The following is an 18,173-nucleotide window of genomic DNA, read 5'->3' on the forward strand; positions in this document are numbered from 1 at the left end:
GGTGTCTGTCGTGACTGCCATTCATTCCGAGCCATTCTCCGCGGTAAAGGGGCCCCCACCACCCACCAGCTCAGCAGAGCTCACGGTGCAAGGAAGACCGATTTATGCACGCTGCAACCCGGCACGTCCTCTGCAGTAATCCCTTCAGGGAAATGCCTCTCCCGTCTCCAAACGGCTGTGCGCACGTGCAGCGTACACACGCTCACAGCGATGACAGCAGGTCTGACTCGGGGCAGTGAGACTCTTACAAGAGCATGCTCTTTCGAGTCAGGTGGACCTGGTGTCAGATAATAGTTCTGCGCCTTCCAGCTGTGCAATCGTAGGCACGTCAGTCTCTCTAAGCCTCAGCCTCATCCTCTCTCAAACGGGTATACTTTTTTATGAGGATTACAGGATACTGAGAGCAATAATAGTCTCATTTTTACTTAACAAAATCCACTTAAAAAGGTCAGGACCTTAGGGATCATGTAGTCCAGTCCTCTCTTTTTATAGCGGGAGACCCAGATCTTGAGAGGAGGCGAGATTGGCCCAAGGTCACCAGTGAGCTGGTGGAATGAGAGCTGGGACCTGGGTCTCCTGGTTTTGTACTCTGCACCCGTTTTGGCTCACTTGAGTCTTCTCATCTGCCTCTATCCCACAAACACAGCAAGTGGCTGGAATCACTCTCTTCCCAATCCTCTTCCCTTCACATTCATCTTAGCACCATCTGTTGGCCAACGACACCCCTCTCCCAGGCACAGCTAGCTCCTTTAAACCTGACGTGAGAAGGTAAAACCGCTGTTGGCCACTGGCAATAGCGATAACAACAGAATTAATAACAGAAGTGAGAACCAGGAACTTGCACAATGCCCTGCACTTAAAGGTGACTTCACCTGCACCACCAACACATTCCCGAAACTTCTCCCTAACCCCGTTGGCTTAGGGACATAATTTCCTCGAACTTCCTGAAGACCTACGTTGCGCCTAGCCACAGACCAGAGGCTGAGGACATAGAGAGGAAAAAGACAGGGCCTCTGCCAGGAGGATGCAGGGCAGGTGGAGGCACCTCAACCTGTTTCGACCCAAAGGGTACAGCAGCAAAATCCCCGCCCCACCCCACGGGGCACCTTCTTTATCGTGCCAGCAAGAGGCAGGGGGTATCTGTGGAATAAGCTGGAGAAAGAAAGGGAAAGTGCAAGCCTGAAAATTACAGCAGGAAAGAAGACAAAAGAATAGAAAATACGGACACTAAAAACTTGACTGCCTTGTCTCAGGGAGATTCTGGTAAGAGACTCCAGAGAGGACAAGGGAGCAGCAGGGGGTCCATTTGAAACCGGGAAGCCTTGGTCCTCATCCCCTGCTGGCACGCACGATTCTGATGCTTCTGTTCCCTTAGCGACTCTGCCCTCAGATGCCAAGATTTTCCAAACCCAGTGCTGGGCTATCTATGCCTCTTTGGGACCATCTTTTGCTAAAATGATGTCATAGCCCTTGCAGTGGGAATGTTGCTTCCTAGGCCCTCGGCTCAGCAGCCCAACACACTCCAGCATCATTAGCCCCTGGCAGGGACACCATCCGCAGGGATGCAGAAGAGGCTGCTGGGGTGGGGTGGGGGTACCAGGCGGAGAGAAGAGGCCTAAAAGCAGCTACTCCTCTTCCCTCTCCCCAGTCTATCTCCTAAGTCCCGTGTCTCTGAAAACCTACTATGTGCCAGGCGCAGGTACAATTTAAGTGTTTCCTTTAATCCCAACATCAACCCTCTGAGACATGTATCCTTCTTCCCGATGTACAGATGAGGAAACCGAAGCTTGGGGAGGGGGAGTAACTTGACAAAGGTCACCCTAAGGATGGCACAGGGATGGTCAGCGAGGGCTGCCTGATGCCTCCAGTTCCACGAGACCCACAAGGTCAGTGTTTCCCTTGAGAAGCCCAGAGTCAAAAGAGATCAACTGAGGAAACGCCAATTATTTCATAGACTCCCGTTTAAATCCCGGGTTGCTTTAGGAGATGGGTCTCCTGCCATGTTAAAGCTGCTTGAGTGGCATATTAAAGCTGTACAGACCATCTAATCCAACTCCTGCAATGAACAGATGAGCAGACAGACACCCACGCCTAAAGAATTTTAAAATGGCTACTAGTAGCCTACTAGCAAGCTAAGGGTTAGAGCTCAATCTCTGGCACCTTCCCTACCGGACCGGGCCTGCAGAGACCACTGTTTTCTGGGGAAGCAACTCCAGCTCATCCCACTCCACCCGATGGGCAGAGAAGGCAGAGGGAACAGGCAGTGTGGACCCAGGCCCCTCTCACCTGCAGGGCCGAGGAAGGGAACACGGGGCTTCTCAGGCCAGTAGGTGCTCCAACAGCCCAGCTCCCTGCCGAGGAGTGGAAGGAGGAAGCATCCCACCCAGGAAGCTCCAGGGAGAGGAAGGCCGAGGACCTCCCGCGTTAGAGGTCATGGGCATTTTCTCCAGACCTACTGCAGGGCCCAGATACTTCTCAGGGGGAGGCGGGAAGGAGGCAGTCACTGGCACTTGACCTTGGGTGGGGTGTGGGGTTCCAGCCTTCTTCCACCCCCAGGGAGCCTTGCTCCTCCTCCAAGAGGAAAGAGGCGTGAGTGTGTGCCAAATGCGGGCGAGGAAGACGAACAGCCATGGGGGTAGTCCCTAAAGTCCTCTTCATCGCCCACCTTGGGCATCTTCCTCGTTGCAATTAGCATCCTCTGGCTGTGAATTTCGCGGCGGTGGGGTGCAGTTAGAAGGATGTAGGGGAATGGAGGGAGGGGGATGAATGAGTCACAGTTAACCCCTCCTCGGCCGGTGCCCCCTGAGGATTCTACCGCAGCGAGAGGGCCCCCCGCCCGCCCCCCGCCGCGGTGCAGCGCCGGGGCCCCTCCCGGCTCGCCGCGGCCTCCTCACCTGAGTCCACTCGCCCTCTGCGGCCGCGCGGGCTCCGGGCTCGCACCGCTCCGGCCCGGCTTGGCGCAGCGCCTCTGCAGTCGCTGCTGCAGCCGCCTGGCCGCGATCAGCAACCTGCGGCGGCGGGGGAAAAAGGCAGACAGGTGCGGGTGAACGCGGGCGGGGCCGCCGGGCCGTGGAGCCCCCGGGCCGCCGGCAGCTGGGCCGCCGCAGCCGGAGAGCTGGGAGGGCGGGCTGCCCGCCCGGCACCCGGCACCCGGCACCCGGCACCCGGCCCGCTCCGGCTGGCGGCCCGCGCCTCCCCTCCCCCCACCCCGCACTGGACACCCCGGGCTGCGGCGGGCGCAGCGGGGCGGTGGGCTCGGCGGTCCCCGGAGACCCCGTCATCACCTGTGGAGGCTTCCATGGCTTCGGCTGCCGGGCCAGGGCTGCCGACCTGCTCTCCGGAGCCCCTGCTGGAAGCGGCTAACCGGGTGCTCGCCGGGGCTGGGGCTGCCGGGAGGGCGGGGCGGGGAGGGTGAGGTGGATGGAAGGGATGAGCCAGTCGGCGGCTCGCCGGCAGCTGCGTAAGCGGCTGGTCTTCACTTTCCGTCTTAAAGCGATAGTTGGCACCTGGCTCCAGAGGGCGTGGGAGCGGACGCGGGAGCACGCAGCGGGGCGCCCTCTGTCACCTCCACACCCGTCTGTCCTGGGCGGTGGGGCATCGCGGAAAGTGCGTTGGTTCACTGCACGGCTGTGTGACCCTGGGCGAGTGCCTTAACCTCTCTGGGCCTCAGCTTTCTGCTCTGTAACGTGGGATAATGACACCGATCTGGCTTCCGGGCACGCAGTTGGCTTACACGAAATAAAAACTTGATCTGGATTCCTTTAGGGACACATTTCACTCCCCAGACCAAGTATTTCTGAGTCCCAGGGTTATTTAATGCAAACTGCGCTTGGACTATTACGGAAAAGGATAGCAAGAATCTTACATATCTGAAAACGAACATGTTTTTCTTTGAAGTTAAGATGGTGAATCATTGGAAAGATGGAAAGAGAAACAAGCACAACCTAAAAATAAGTGTTCATGAAACATTTTTTTTTTTTTTCCCACTGCCTTCCATCACTATCACGGGGGAAGCATGGGGGGAAAGTCCAGAAAACTGGATTGTCTGGCTCACCCTTTCACTTCTGGCTGTGCAACAAGAGCTCTCTCCACAGGAGATAAGTTAACTCACTCTGTGGGCCTGGTTTCTCACGTGGTTCATGTGGGAGGTGGGGAGCAGTGGGAAAGGGCTACCTCCTTTTGAACCAGCCCTAACGATCTGACCCGTCATTCCTCTGCTCAAAACCACCCCTCACTTCCAGGACTGTGTTCAAGTGTCACTGTTTCAAGGAGGCCTTTCCTGACCTCCCTGCATAAAACAACAGCTCCCTCTTCCCCACTCCCTCTGTGCTTAGCACATATTAGGTGCTCAATAAATCTAAGTGAATGAGAGAGCAAGCACACATTGTGCCAGGCCCTGGCCTTCTATAAGGACACTAGGTCATTTGCCATCCTGGCCTCTTAAGTCCCTACGTCTCTGTCTACTGGTGGCGAGGCTGAACTTGGTACCCTCTACTCTCCACCCAAAGCTGACTTTTTCAGAAGAATTTGTGAAGTTACTCCACTGATTTTATATTGTGACTCTGCAATACTGGCCTGGTTAATATTTCTAATGTACATGAAGAAATAATAATTAAATAAAATAAATGTTCAATTAACTGTTACTTTTCTTTTTTTAAAAAAAAATATATTTTATTGATTTTTTACAGAAAGGAAGAGAAAGGGATAGAGAGTTAGAAACATCGATGAGAGAGTAACATCGATCAGCTGCCTCTTGCACACCCCCCACTGGGGATGTGCCCGCAACCAAGGTACATGCCCTTGACCGGAATCGAACCTGGGACCCTTGAGTCCAAAGGACGACGCTCTATCCACTGAGCCAAACCGGTTTCGGCAACTGTTACTTTTCAAAGTTAGATCTTTTTTTCTCTCCTCCCCCCTCCTCTTGTAGTTGAGCCTTGATTGCTGTTGGCACATCACTGGAAGTGATTTACCCCCCAGGCTGGTCAGCTGCAAGGGCTGGCTGTGACCATCATGGAGGATCAGCTGTGCAAGGTCCCTCCCCACGGAGCAGGACTTACTTCAGCCGGGCTCTGGTGCCCACTGAGCCTGCCCCTGAAGTGTGTTGCTTGCAGAAGTGGTTGGGTAGTGCTTTAATGCAGTTTTGTTGCAGGAAAAAAACAAAACAAAACGGGTTTGGAGTGGATCTTTCTTGGTCTGGCCAGTCATGTGTGGGTTCTTGACTTCATGCAGGAAAGATCTCACAACATGAGTCCAGGTGATTTTGAGAGTACGTTTATTAAGCTGAGGACAGCGAAACAAAGGAAGGCCGGAGGGTAGAAGAAGCAACAGGAGAGAGCCTGGGTGGTACTCTGCGTTTACTCTCTAGAAATGTTATAAGAAAGAAATGAGCCATGCTGGGCTGTGTGAATTCCCCGAGAGGTAAAAGTCGCAGTGAGAGAAGTGAGTCTGGGCAGGGCTGCTTTTCGCTCACTGAAAAGTCTAGCATAGAAGGAGCAACAGGAGAGAGATAGGTGGTGCTCACTTTGGCTCTCTAGAAACGTTACAGAGAGTGAGCCGCCGTGGGGCTGCTGTGAGCTCACTGAACAGTCCAAGGAAAGGAGGCCTTGGAAACAGAATCAGGGTGTAAACGGGGGGCGAGCTGCCTACTGCTCCCCGGGTTGCAAGTCTCATGGGAACCCTTAGAGTTTAGGAGAGAAAAGTAAAGATGTACACCTGAGAGGGAAGAAAGTTGTGGGCGTGCTCCAGAGAGAGCCCGCCTCAAAGCAAAATCTTTTTCTGTAGCTCTAATTTGTGGTAAATCACTCTATAACAATGCCTATAATTTTGTAATAAAGGCCTATAATTTGTTTTTTTGGCTTTGGTTATTTTCCCCCTCTATTCAATTAAATGGAATTCTATAAGATAACCATTATTACATTACTAGAGGCCCAGTGCACGAATTCGTGCACGGGGAGTTGGGGGGAGGGACCGTGGGAGGTTGGCTGATGGGGGGGAGGGGAGGGACTGCAGTTTGTCCACTGGCCCCAAGGAGGGAGCTGGCCCTCGGGCCCCCCTGGGAAAGGGGCTGCGTTGACCACCACCCACCCCCGGTTTCCCATCCCAGCCCAGCCCAGGCCCAAAGGCCCCAGCGGGGTCGGGAGAGGAGGCAACAGTTGCCGGGCTGGGCACAGAAGGTTCCCCGCCTCCCCTCCTCCTTCTCTCACCTCCGTGTCGCCACCACGGTGGGCAGGTGGCCCCCGGGGAAGGGAGAGGATGGGAGCGAGACAAACCCTTGTGTCGAGGGCTGACTTTCAATAGATTGCAGTGAGGGAGCTGCTCTGCTACATAGGAAACCCCGACCCAAAAGCAGGTCTTCTACGAATGTTTTAGTATCAGGGGCGATGGGGGCCGGCTGTGGGGAGCGGCCGTGGGAGGTTGGCTGTGGGAGCACACTGACCACCAGGGGACAGCTCCTGTGTTGCGCGTCTGCCCTCGGGTGGTCAGTGTGTGTCATAGTGACTGGTCGACCTGTCATTCCGGTTGTTCAGTTGTAACGTTCACTTAAACTTTTATATATCTAGATGTTTTGTGTGAAAACATGTACAGCATTTGTAGCAGTTACAGGAAACAGTAGTGGAAAAAGGCATGTGAAAGGAGTCCTGATGTCTAAAAAAAAACACCTATTGCTATATTAGCAAGTTAATTGATGAAATGTTTTATCTGCCCTAAGGCCCACCTAAATTATATAAGTGACCTTTTTACACTTAAAGTAAAATCAAAGGAAGCCATGTGTTGTTGTTTTTTAAAATCAGGAGGTAATTTCTGATCCTCATTAAAAATATACCTTTTTGGCTGACCCCCATGTATTTTTGCTTGGTGCTTAGAAGACTACATTTCCCAGAAATCTCCACAAGGAATTTCCCTGAAGCTAGAGTACTTTCACCCACAATACTCCCATCTGGAATGGCGTTAGGCAATAAATAATTCTCTCCTCAGCGTCATAAAACATGTGATTAAACAAAGAACTAGTGCTAAGTTATAATGTAAATTGCAGATGAGGATTTTAAGCGTAAAGCAAACTTGTTCTAAAGAAATCAGTAGTTTTGTTTTGTACTAATTGGGAAATACTTAAATTTGTTTAATTTCAAAGCGATTTTGATTCCACTGCTAAGCACAAACTGCTCCCACTGAATGCCGTAATACAACCTGAACAAAATGCATAGAGCAACTACTTGAGGACTCTGAAGAGAAAATATTAGCAGGCAAATTGGGGAAGAAGGCCACCGAACTAGTGAATTTACCATTTTTGTATCCTCTGGTATCCCCTGGCCTGGTTCCAAGGCAGCCAAAATCTGGAATTTAGGGAATAAACAGAGCTCTCAAAGAGTCTCCCTAGTTCTGACTTGAGGATCAGGAAAGGAGACCCCTTGATGCTCAGGGTGAGTGGAGGAAATAATTATTCTTTTCTGTTTTAGTCTCTTCTCCATTGTCTCATGACCCAGCCTCCAATCCTGCAGTGGTGGCTGTGACAACAGGGACCGATAGGTGCCTGAAGCTCTGAGGGAAAAGAAACTTCTCCCATCAGAGTAGCTGTGGTCCTGAATTACATACTTAGCAAAAATATCCTTCAGAAATAAAGATGATGTAAAGACATTCTGAGATAAAGAAAAAGTAAGAGGATTCATCGCCAGAAAACCTGCTCTGAAAGAACTGCTAAAGAAAATTTTTTGGTTAGAAGGGAAATTATATAAAAAGAAACTTGGAACATCAGGAAGAAAGAAAGAAGGACAATAACACTGGTAAATATCTGGATACATTTAATAACCTATTCTTCTCCTCTTGAATTCTTTAAAATATGTTTGACAGTTGAAAGCAAAACTCTCAACATTGTCTGATGGGGTTTCAATGTAGTAGATGTAAAATGTAAGAAAATTAATTGCAATACAAAGGAGGGAGTATAAAGGAACTTATGTGATGCAAGGTTTCTACACTCCACTTGAAGTGGTAAAATATTGATTCTAGGTAAATGTGAAAAGTTAAAACATGTGTTTTGTAGTTTTTTAAGAGCATTCATTTAAAAATATAGCAAAAGATATAGTAAAAATCAGCAGATAAATTAAAATGGAATTCTAGAAAAATGTTCACATTTTCCAAAATAAGACAGGAACAAATGGTAAACAAACAATAAAATGGTAGGTCTAAACCCAACCATATCAATATCAATATATAGTTTAATGACACATCAGTTAAAACAGAAATTATCAGGATGGATAAAAATTACTTAGTTAGGAGCTATCTACAAGAAACTCAGTTTAAATATAATGATACTAGAGGCCTAGTGCATGAAATTTGTGCACGGCGTGGGGGGGAGGGGTGTCCCTCAGCCTGGCCTGTACCCTCTCCAATCGAGGACCCCTCCAGGGATGTCCGACTGCCTCTCACAATCCAGGACCGCTGGCTCCTAACTGCTCGCCTGACTGCCTGCCTGATGGCCCCTAACCACCTCTGCCTGCCTGATCACCCCTAACCACCTCTGCCTGCTTGCCTGATCATCCCTAACTGCTCCCCTACTGGCCTTATCAACCCTAACTGCTCCCCTGCTGGCCTGATCACCCCTAACTGCCTCTGCCTCACTCTGCACCCAGGACTGAGGATTCCCTCCTCCGGCCGGTTGCAGGCACCCAGGACCTGGCTGGCTTGGCCCGGGCTGGCTGCAGCTGCAGGGAACTGTGGGCAGGTGGCTTCACCAGGGCCGAAGCTGCAGGTGCTGGCGCCCAGGACTGTGGGGCAGGTGGCTTGTCCCTCTTCTGGGCTGCAGCCTGGCTGGTCCCCATTCCTCTCTCCCCAATGTTGAGTGTCTGAGCTGTTACTGTGTGAGGGCATTACGGTGTGAGGGTATGATGACCATTTGCATATTAGCTCTTTATTATATAGGATAGGTAGTAAAAGGTGGAAAAAGATATACCATGCAAATGCTAATCAAAGGAAAGCTGGATGGCTTAATATGAGAAAAGGACTTTACAGGCAGAGAGAAACAAATACCATAAGATTTCACTTACATGTGTAATCTTAAAAACAAAACAAACAAACAAAACAGAAACAGACTCATAGACACAGGAAACAAATTGGTGATTACCAGAGGGAGGAGGAATGGATGTATAAGTGAAATAGGTGAAGGGTATTAAGAGGTGCAAACTCCAGTTATAAAGTAAGTCATAGGGATATAATGTACAGCATGGGGAAGGAAATACAGTCAGTAATATTGTAATAACTTTGGTGATCGATGCTAAGTCATTGTGGTGATAATTTTGTAAACGTACAGGTATACCAAAAAATGTATACACACTTTAACAGCTGACAGGTCAATTTCCAAAATGAAATGTGTTTTAATAAACACTGCTTTTATAATTACTCAAAGCATATGTATACATTTTTTGGAACACCCTATATGTAAATATCAAATCACTATAATGTACACCTGAATCTAATAGGATATTGTATGCCCATTATATTTCAATTTAAAAAAAGAAAGAAAAGAAAGACTTCAGAGCAAAGAAAATTACTAGGGATAAAGAGAACCATTATACAGCAATAAAAGGGCCACTTCACCAGGAAGACATAATAATTATAAATGTGAACGCATCTAATAAAAGAGTTTCAAAATACATGAAGCGAAAACTGTCAGAACTGAAAGGAGAAACAGACAGATTCACAATGACAGCTGTAGACATGGACACTCCTTTCTCAGCAACAGGAAATCAGCAAAATGACAGGAAATAAGCAAAGATGCTGAGAACTAAGCAGCACTATGTGCTACATGTAACAACTCAGACCCATCTCAAAGATATTACACGGAGTGAAATAAGCCGGTCTCCAAAAGATTATAGACTGTATGATTCTACTTACATGGAAACGGAAAAATAAAAAATAAAACTATAGTCCTGTAGTAGAGTGGTTGCCAGGAGTTAGAACGGGAGAAAGCTGTGACTGGGAAGGGACAGCACAAGGCAGTTGTTTTGGTTGATGATACTGTTGGCATCTTGCTTGTGGTGGTGGTCACAGGAACCTACATATGTGTTAAAATGGAAAGAACTGTGCACCAAAATGAAAAAGTCAATTTTTCTGTATATTAAATTTAAAAAAAGGCAATTTGACATTTAAATCTTATGGTTAATATACTCAAAGAAGCCATTTAGAATTTAGTTTGTAGCATAACAGTATTTTAGAGAGTATCACAGGCTTCACAGAGCATTATATGAAAATTTCCTAGCAAACTCCAAATAAGAAAAAAAATTGTTTTAATGTAAGAAATGCTTAGTAAACACCAAGTAAAAGAACATTTATTTTAGTAACCTTCACTTGAATTCCAGCTGCAGACAACATATCTGCTAACATTTTTAACATAAGAAATATACTTAGTTTTACTGACACATGAATGGTGATTATAATAATCATTAAGTAGTGAACAAAAAGGTTAAATGACCTATAAATAGACTGACTAACAGCCACTCAGATAAGTTAAAACAAAGATGAATTTTATAACTCTTCAATTAAGATATTCGATTGAAAACCATGGCACTAGGTCAAATCAAGGATGCTATGCATTTGAATCAAATAAGTTATTGTCTGGCCCTAGCCGGTTAGGCTCAGTGGATAGAGCATCAGTCCATGGACTGAAGGGTCCAGCAGGTTCAATTCTGGTCAAGGGCACATGCCCAGGCACGGGTTCAATCCCCAGTAGGGGGCGTGCAGGAGGCAGCCAATCAATGATTCTCTCTCATCATTGATGTTCCTATCTGTCTCTCCCTCTTCCTTCCTCTCTGAAATAAATAAAAATGTAAAAATAAGTAAATTATTGTCTGTGGGGAAATAAAAAAGTATTAATTATTAATCAGTCCCATAAATTTAAAATAAATATTCCAATGTAAAGTAGCCTTTTAACATCCTTGAATGTTTCCTGAAGGCATATAATATTTTCAAAATGTATTCTAAATGCAGAATTCAAGTCAGGGAAATGGTACATGGTATACATTCAAGTCAGCTAAGTTAAAACTATTACTCAGCTATAATTTAGTATTTCTGTGAACCTATTCGTTTCCAGCTCTGGCTATGATTATTCTGAACTTACAAAGAAGAAAGGGGAGTTTGGCTTGTCTATGAAAGGGATCAGACCTTCCGCTGCTTCCAGGCGGCTGCTGCATTAAATCGAACAATCTATACAGAAATTCCAATGATGACATAAATCTGCATGTCCTGAATTTCCTTCATATTTTATGGAACATTGGTCCCACTGTAGCGATAATATCTGCATAGGGGGCACTCTGGCTCAGCTCAATAGCCCGCTGTTTTTTTAGGACAAGAAAGCTATAAAATCTGGCAGCAGCTTGTTTTCGGTCACTATTTCTGCAGAGAGTCATCAGACTAAAGTACTTCATCCCCGTCTTGTGGGATTCCTGGGAAAAGAATTAGAAAAGAGAAAAGGAAAGGCAAACAAGGTCATTAGAAGTAGAGCAGGCTCGTGCATGCACAATGAGCAACAAAATACTGGCATGATCCTCACACAGAGAAATGCAAATGACTCATGAGTAAGCTTAAAAACCATATAGGTCGTTGAGCACAAGCTTGGTTCATTGAGAAATGCATGCAAAAGAACTCTAAAGCGTTATACAAATCCCTAACGTGTTACACAATTGTTAGGTCTTTTAAAAAATTGATGTTAACATAAATGGCTCCTGTGGAAAGTGTAATTAATTTAGACTTGCAGGGAGAAAAAAAGCCACAGGACTTTGGGAGGCTCCTAATGCAACGAAGATTATAAGCTATCCGGCTCCTCGTCCTTAAAGGCACTGGGGGATGGTGGTGACGATGAAATTCTGGTAGTAAATATAGAATTCTATTTGTATATCTCAGTAACGGGGCAATATCACTATATACACATCTCCCAGTTTCTTTGCACAGGTTAAAAAGATGTTGGTTTCATCATAGGGTACCTGTGAACCTACTAGAAAAAAATTGAGGTAAAATAAAGTGTTTAAATTATGGATGAAGAGAACTCCTTTTATGAAGACTTGTACTTGGTATCAGATTCCTAGAATAGAAGCACACTTTTTAGTTAGAAATGCTGGCCATGTTTCCCTGTGAGTACCGTACTTCTTGGGTAGTTGTGAAGCATTTTTAGAAATATCATATACAAGTGTATTTTTTTTACCAGTTCATACCATTTAACAAATTAATAAGCTAAATACTTTATCTCAACCAAAGAAGTGGCCCAGGCTTGGCGACCTTTCAGAGAGGGCATGACAAGCCTTCGTTTATTCCTGCTCTTGAGGAGATACGACGTGAGCTAGGTGGCTTTCTCCCCTGGGAGAGAGCAGGGACAGCCCTTCCAGTTTCAAGAATCCGCTGAAAACCACTCTGAGTGGACAAATACGTAAGGTTAAACAATGGGCTTATTCTGTTCCCTCCAGAAACCCCTCTAAAATGAAGGAGAAGAAATAAAAGGTAACAAAGAAAGGAAATAAGGACAAGGGAAGTGGAAGACTGATGGACCTTGCAGACTGGAGAAAGCTGAAACCCAAGTGCCGACAGGGAGGAAAGCCAACAGAAAGCACGCCAATTTGAGCTATGGAACCTTTGGGAACCTCGGGGATTAGAGGCAACAGTGTATGATGAGCTGGAGATACGGAGTGAAGCTGAAAACAGGAGAGTTTCTTGGAAGTCTACTTGGGAGCTGTTAGACCCTCAGGTCCACTCCACCAAGTCACAGAACCAAGACACAGCTACACCCTAGCAGGCTCTTTCCCCTGGGAGAGAGCAGGGACAGTCCTTTCAACTTTAAGAACCCTTTTGAAAAATGACCTGAGGGGGCAAATGTGCAAGACTGAACATACGTGCTTACTCTGTTTCCCCCAGAAACCCCTCTAAAATGAAAGAGGCAGGAAGATGCTTTTCTGGAGACACCAACCATTGGGCTGAGACTCTAGCCTTGGGACACCAGGCACTGTGGATGGTAGAGAAGTGTCAAACCACAGACGAGGGGTAAGTGTAATGTGTACTCTAAACAATAAGAGAGTCAGCCTCTCCCTGACCCACTTTTGGTTCCCAAAACATGGGCATCATGCTTATACATGCTAGGCAGTAGATGTGAGGATTAAGCTGGGAAAACTGTCCATATTGAGAAAAAAACACCTATAGATAATGACATCAGTGTGTGTGTGGGGGGGAAGGGGGGCTGGAAACCACCCAATTACCTCATGATGAAGACCACAAGTCTACAAGCACCACCCATCCTATATAATAAAAGGCTAATATGCAAATTGACCGAATGGTGGAACGACTGGTCACTATGATGCACACTGACCACCAGGGGGCAGACGCTCAATGCAGGAGCTTCCTCCTGGTGGTCAGTGTGTTCCCACAGCGGGGGAGTGGGCCTAAGCCGTCAGTCGGACATCCCTCGAGGGCTCCCGGACTGCGAGAGGGCGCAGGCTGGGTTGAGGGATGCCCCCCCCCCCAGTGCATAATTTCATGCACCGGGCCTCTAGTGCTTATATAACTTTCAATCAGATTTTGGTGTTTCACTCTTAAATAAAAACAGGTAACCTAAGGTCTATCAGACATTTGAGTAAAATTTCCGACACTCAAGAGCAAAAATGAAAGAATTCAAGAGAATCAGTAAGGAAACGGAAATAATGCAGGGAGCAAAAGAAAATTATAACCTCTAAAAGTTAAGAAAAGAGACTACGTCTGTAAAAATGATTAGGATGACATGAGAGAAAGCAGAGCAGTGGCTTGCTTGGGGATGGGAGAGATGGGACAAGGGATTATCAAGAGGCACAAGGAAACTTTTTGGGATTGTACATATGTGCACTATCTTTTTTTGTGTTGTTAATCCTCACTTGAGGATATTTTTCCATTGATTTTTAGAGAGAGTGGAAGAGATAGGGAAATAAAGAGGGAAACATTGATGTGAGAGAAACACACCGATTGGTTGCTTCCTGCACAAGCCCCAACTAGGGCCAGGGCCCGAGGAGCCTGCAACCAAGGTACATGCCCTTGATTGGAATTGAACCCGGGACCCTTTGGTCCATAGGCCAATGCTCTATCCACTGAGCCAAACCGGCGAGGGCCATATGTTCACTATCTTTTTAAAAATTTTTACATATTTTATTGATTTTTTACAGAGAGGAATAGAGAGTTAGCAACATCGATCAGCTGCCTCCTACACGCCCCCTAATGGGGATGTGCCCGCAACCAAGGTACATGCCCTTGACCGGAATTGAACCTGGGACCCTTCAGTCTGCAGGCTGATGCTCTATCCACTAAGCCAAACTGGTTAGGTCCATATGTTCACTATCTTGATTGTGGTGATCGTTTCATAGGTATATACATATGCCAAATCTTATCTACCTGCATACTTTAAATAGGTATGGGTTCTTATATATCGTACCTCAATAAAGCTGTTAAAAAAATAAGTAATAAGATTAGGATGCTATAAAACAAACAAACAAATAAATAAAATCCCACCTAAAACCTAAGAAAAAACTCCTAGAAAACAAAAAAAAGGTAAAAGCAAAAATAAAATTCAAGAGATTGAAAGATAAAGAAATCTGAACAGTAGAAAAACAACAACAAAGGAAATTAATAAAGGGGAGACACAAGATTTTTTAAAAATTGAAGGTGCAATTTAGGAGATCCTGCATCTGACCCCCTGGTCCCATTGGGCAGTCCAGAAAGAGAGGATAGATTAACAACAAGGAGAAAATCCAAGAAAAAAAAATTCCCTAGAACTTAAGGGCATGAACTTTCATAATAAAAAACCTGCTATATGCTCAGAACAATAAATGAAAAAAGGTTCATATCAACGCACATCATCATGAAATTTCAGACCAATACGGATAAAGAAAAGATCTAAAAGTTTCCAGAGAGAAAATAAAGGTCTCTTACAAAGATCACCAACCAAACAGCATCTGACTTTTCAATAACAACCAAGAAGCCTAGAAATGTTACAAAAGCCTTTAACACCTGAGAGATAACATTTTCAAACTATGTTCAAAGACAACCAAACAAGTTAAAGGTAAAATAAAGAAATTTTCAGTCTTGTATGTAGGGTCTCCTATGCACTCCTTATCTCAGGAAATTATGAGAGGATGCTAGCCAAAGGAAAATCAAAGTATCAAGAAACAGGAATCAACATAGGAAAGAGACAAAGGAATCCCATGCTATGGTAAAGGAATGTCCCAAGACAAAAACTGTGGGGCAGACCTAGAGAGCAACTAATCCAGGGTAGAACAAAAGGATGATGAGCTCCAGGAGGAATGGCTTCAAGAAAAATAAAATGAATGGATATATAGACACTAGGAAAAAGAAAAAAAAAGAATGATTACCTACCCCCTCATACAGTTGACAAGAAAATAAATGTAATTACACTATGAAGTTTCGATGTGAACTAATTTTTAACATAGTCTTTGTGGCAGCAACTGCTGGTTGTCCCTTGATATCCATTCTCCTCTTCTTCCCTGGTAATAGAATTATTACCTGGGCCCAAGATTGTCAGACAAGGACTACATTTCCCAGCGAGATGTGACAAGGTGACTAAGAGCTGGCCAATGAAATGAGAAAAATGATACACACAATAACGGGGTTGTGCCCTTAAAGAAAACTTTGCTGCTGACTGGAATGCAGCAAAGCCATTTTGGATCATGAGGACCAAGAAAATGGAATAAAGGGCAAGGTGGGTCTCTGACAAGTTTGTGAGAACAGCTGCCATGCCAGATGGTACTTTTACCTGAGAGCCAAAAGAGTCTATCTTTTGAAGCCACTGATATTTAGTCTCTCTGTCACAATCAAACCTGCTTTGTAACTATTACAATTATACTAGTAACATTGTAAGCACTGAATACTGGGCTAAAATATACTGAGGAGGGGTGAGATGTAATTAAGCTAAATTTTCATTAGAAAGAAGTAAATACATAAAATTTAAAGCTAAAATATCAAGAAAGAGCAGTAAAACAAGTCATTAGAAATATGGACATAAATACTAAAGGAAACAGCTTAATATAGTTGCTTTTGGTGAGCAGGACTTAGAGATAAGAAGGGGGAGGGCAAAGGACTTCTGTGTTTCCTTTTCAGCCTCATAGCACAGTACTATTTAAACTTTCAAAATTACATACATGTATTTTTTTGATAAAAATATGTTAAATTTTAAAATTATGGTTCACTCTTAAACTGTTATAAATTAAGTTCCACATTGAATATTTGTTAATAGTATGCTAAAAATAAGAATGGGACATAAAATAGATGGATAGGGCATGAGAATGGGTAAGAAGTTGCTTAGAGCTTCTAATTAGAACTGTTTTGATGTAGGCACAAAAAACAGACTCCCATATTTAGCCTTGCATATATTGCTCAAAATCATCTCACTCTAGTAAATCTGGCCTCAATAAAAACATAATGAAAAATGGTTTCATTTTTACTGACCTCTAGAAAACTGAAGTTAACATTTTACTTATTTTTAAAAATAAAAATAGGGTTAACAAACCCTACCATCTTACCCGCAAATCATTTAACAGCCAAAATATTCTCCGATTCCATCTCTTTGCCTCAATATTTTGTTCATTTTCCAATGACTCCTGTTTGAATGATTGATAAAATATTTCACTTAACCAAATTTTACTGAATGTTTACTATTTTTCAGGCTTGGTGGTAGCTGCTATAAGAAACACAATTATAACACCGGGCCTTGCCAAATAAGGAGCTTATAGTCTGATTAACAGAGAGAACAAGACTAGAATTCAAATATAGATCAACCTCTGTAGTATTACGTCTATATTCCCCAGGTTACCTTCTTTTCATTAAAATGGTATTAAATTTATTAGGGTGACTGGTTAATCAAATTATATAGGTTTCAGATGTACAATTTTATAATACTTTACCTGTATACTGTATTGTGTGTTCACAACCCAAGTCAAGTCTCCTTCCATAGTCACTTATCCCCCCTTTACTCTCTTCTACCTCCACCCACACCCATCTTTCCCCTCTGGTAATCACAATACTGTTGTCTGTGATTAGGAGGGTTTTTTTGTTTGTTTTTTTCTTAATCCCTTTATCTTTTTCACCCAGCCCACCACCCCCATATCCCTCTGACAGCTGTCAATCTGTTCTCTGTATCTATGAGTCTGCTTCTATTTTTTAATTTATTTTTTATTTTTGTTAATCCTCACCCGAAGATATTTTCCCATTGATTTTTAGAGACAGTGGAAGGGGGGAGGGAGGGAGAGAGAGAGAGAGAGAGAGAGAGAGAGAGAGAGAGAGAGAGAGAGAGAGAGAGAGAGAGAGAGAAACATCAATGTGAGAGAGACAGACACATTGACTGGTTGCCTCCTGCATGTGTCCCGACTGGCTGGACTGGGGCTGGAGCCTGCAACCCAGGTACGTGTCCTTGACCAGGAATCAAACCTGAGACCCTTCAGTGTGCAGGCAGATGCTCTAACCACTTGGAAACACCAGCCAGGGCAAGTCTGTTTCATTTTGTTGATGGTTTCCTTTGCTGTGCAAAAACTTTTTAGTTTGATGTAGTCCCATTTGTTTATTTTTTCTTTTGTTTCCCTTGTCTGAGGAGATATATCAGAAAAAATATCTCTATGAGAAATGTCCAATATTTTACTGCCTGTGTTTTCTTCTAGGATTTTTATGGTTTCAAGGCTAACACTTAAGTCCTTTATCTATTTTGAGTTTATCTTGTGTACTGTATAAGAAAAGTGGTCCAATTTCATTTTTTTGCAGTTATCTGTTCAATTTTCCCAACACAATTTATTGAATAAAGACCAGTGGTCGCCAACCTTTTGGATCTCACGGACCACCAGTGGACCACTGGTTGGCGACCACTGGAATAGACTGTCTTTACCTCATTGCATGTTCTTGCCTCTTTTGTCAAACATTTAAAAAATATATATGTTTTTATTGATTTCAGAGAGAAGAAGGGAGAGGGAGAGAGAGACAGAAACATCAATGATGAGAGAGTGTTATTAACTGGCTGCCTCCTGCACATCCCCTACTGGGGATTGAGCTGCAACTTGGGCATGTGACCTGATCAGGAATGGAACCATGAACTTCTGATTTATGGAGCAACACTCAACCACTGAGCCACACTGGCCAGGCTGTCAAATACTAATTGACTATAAAGGTGTGGG

At 44.7% G+C, this 18,173-nt stretch overlaps 1 protein-coding gene across 2 annotated transcripts in view; it reads right to left on the minus strand.

Moving 5' to 3' along the window:
• Window positions 1–11,246: 11,246 nt before the first annotated feature.
• RAD21L1 (RAD21 cohesin complex component like 1) overlaps window positions 11,247–18,173 on the minus strand; it is a 31,712-nt gene continuing 24,785 nt past the window's right edge. For both annotated transcript variants that reach the window (XM_054724253.1, XM_008140993.3), the window contains exons 12-13: window positions 16,536–16,613; window positions 11,247–11,435 (exon numbers count right to left, since the gene is read on the minus strand). In XM_054724253.1, coding sequence (XP_054580228.1) covers window positions 11,247–11,435; window positions 16,536–16,613 — 267 coding nt within the window. The remainder of the gene's footprint in view (window positions 11,436–16,535; window positions 16,614–18,173) is intronic.

This window comes from Eptesicus fuscus, chromosome 12, assembly GCF_027574615.1.
Source record: "Eptesicus fuscus isolate TK198812 chromosome 12, DD_ASM_mEF_20220401, whole genome shotgun sequence".
NCBI lineage: Eukaryota > Metazoa > Chordata > Mammalia > Chiroptera > Vespertilionidae > Eptesicus > Eptesicus fuscus.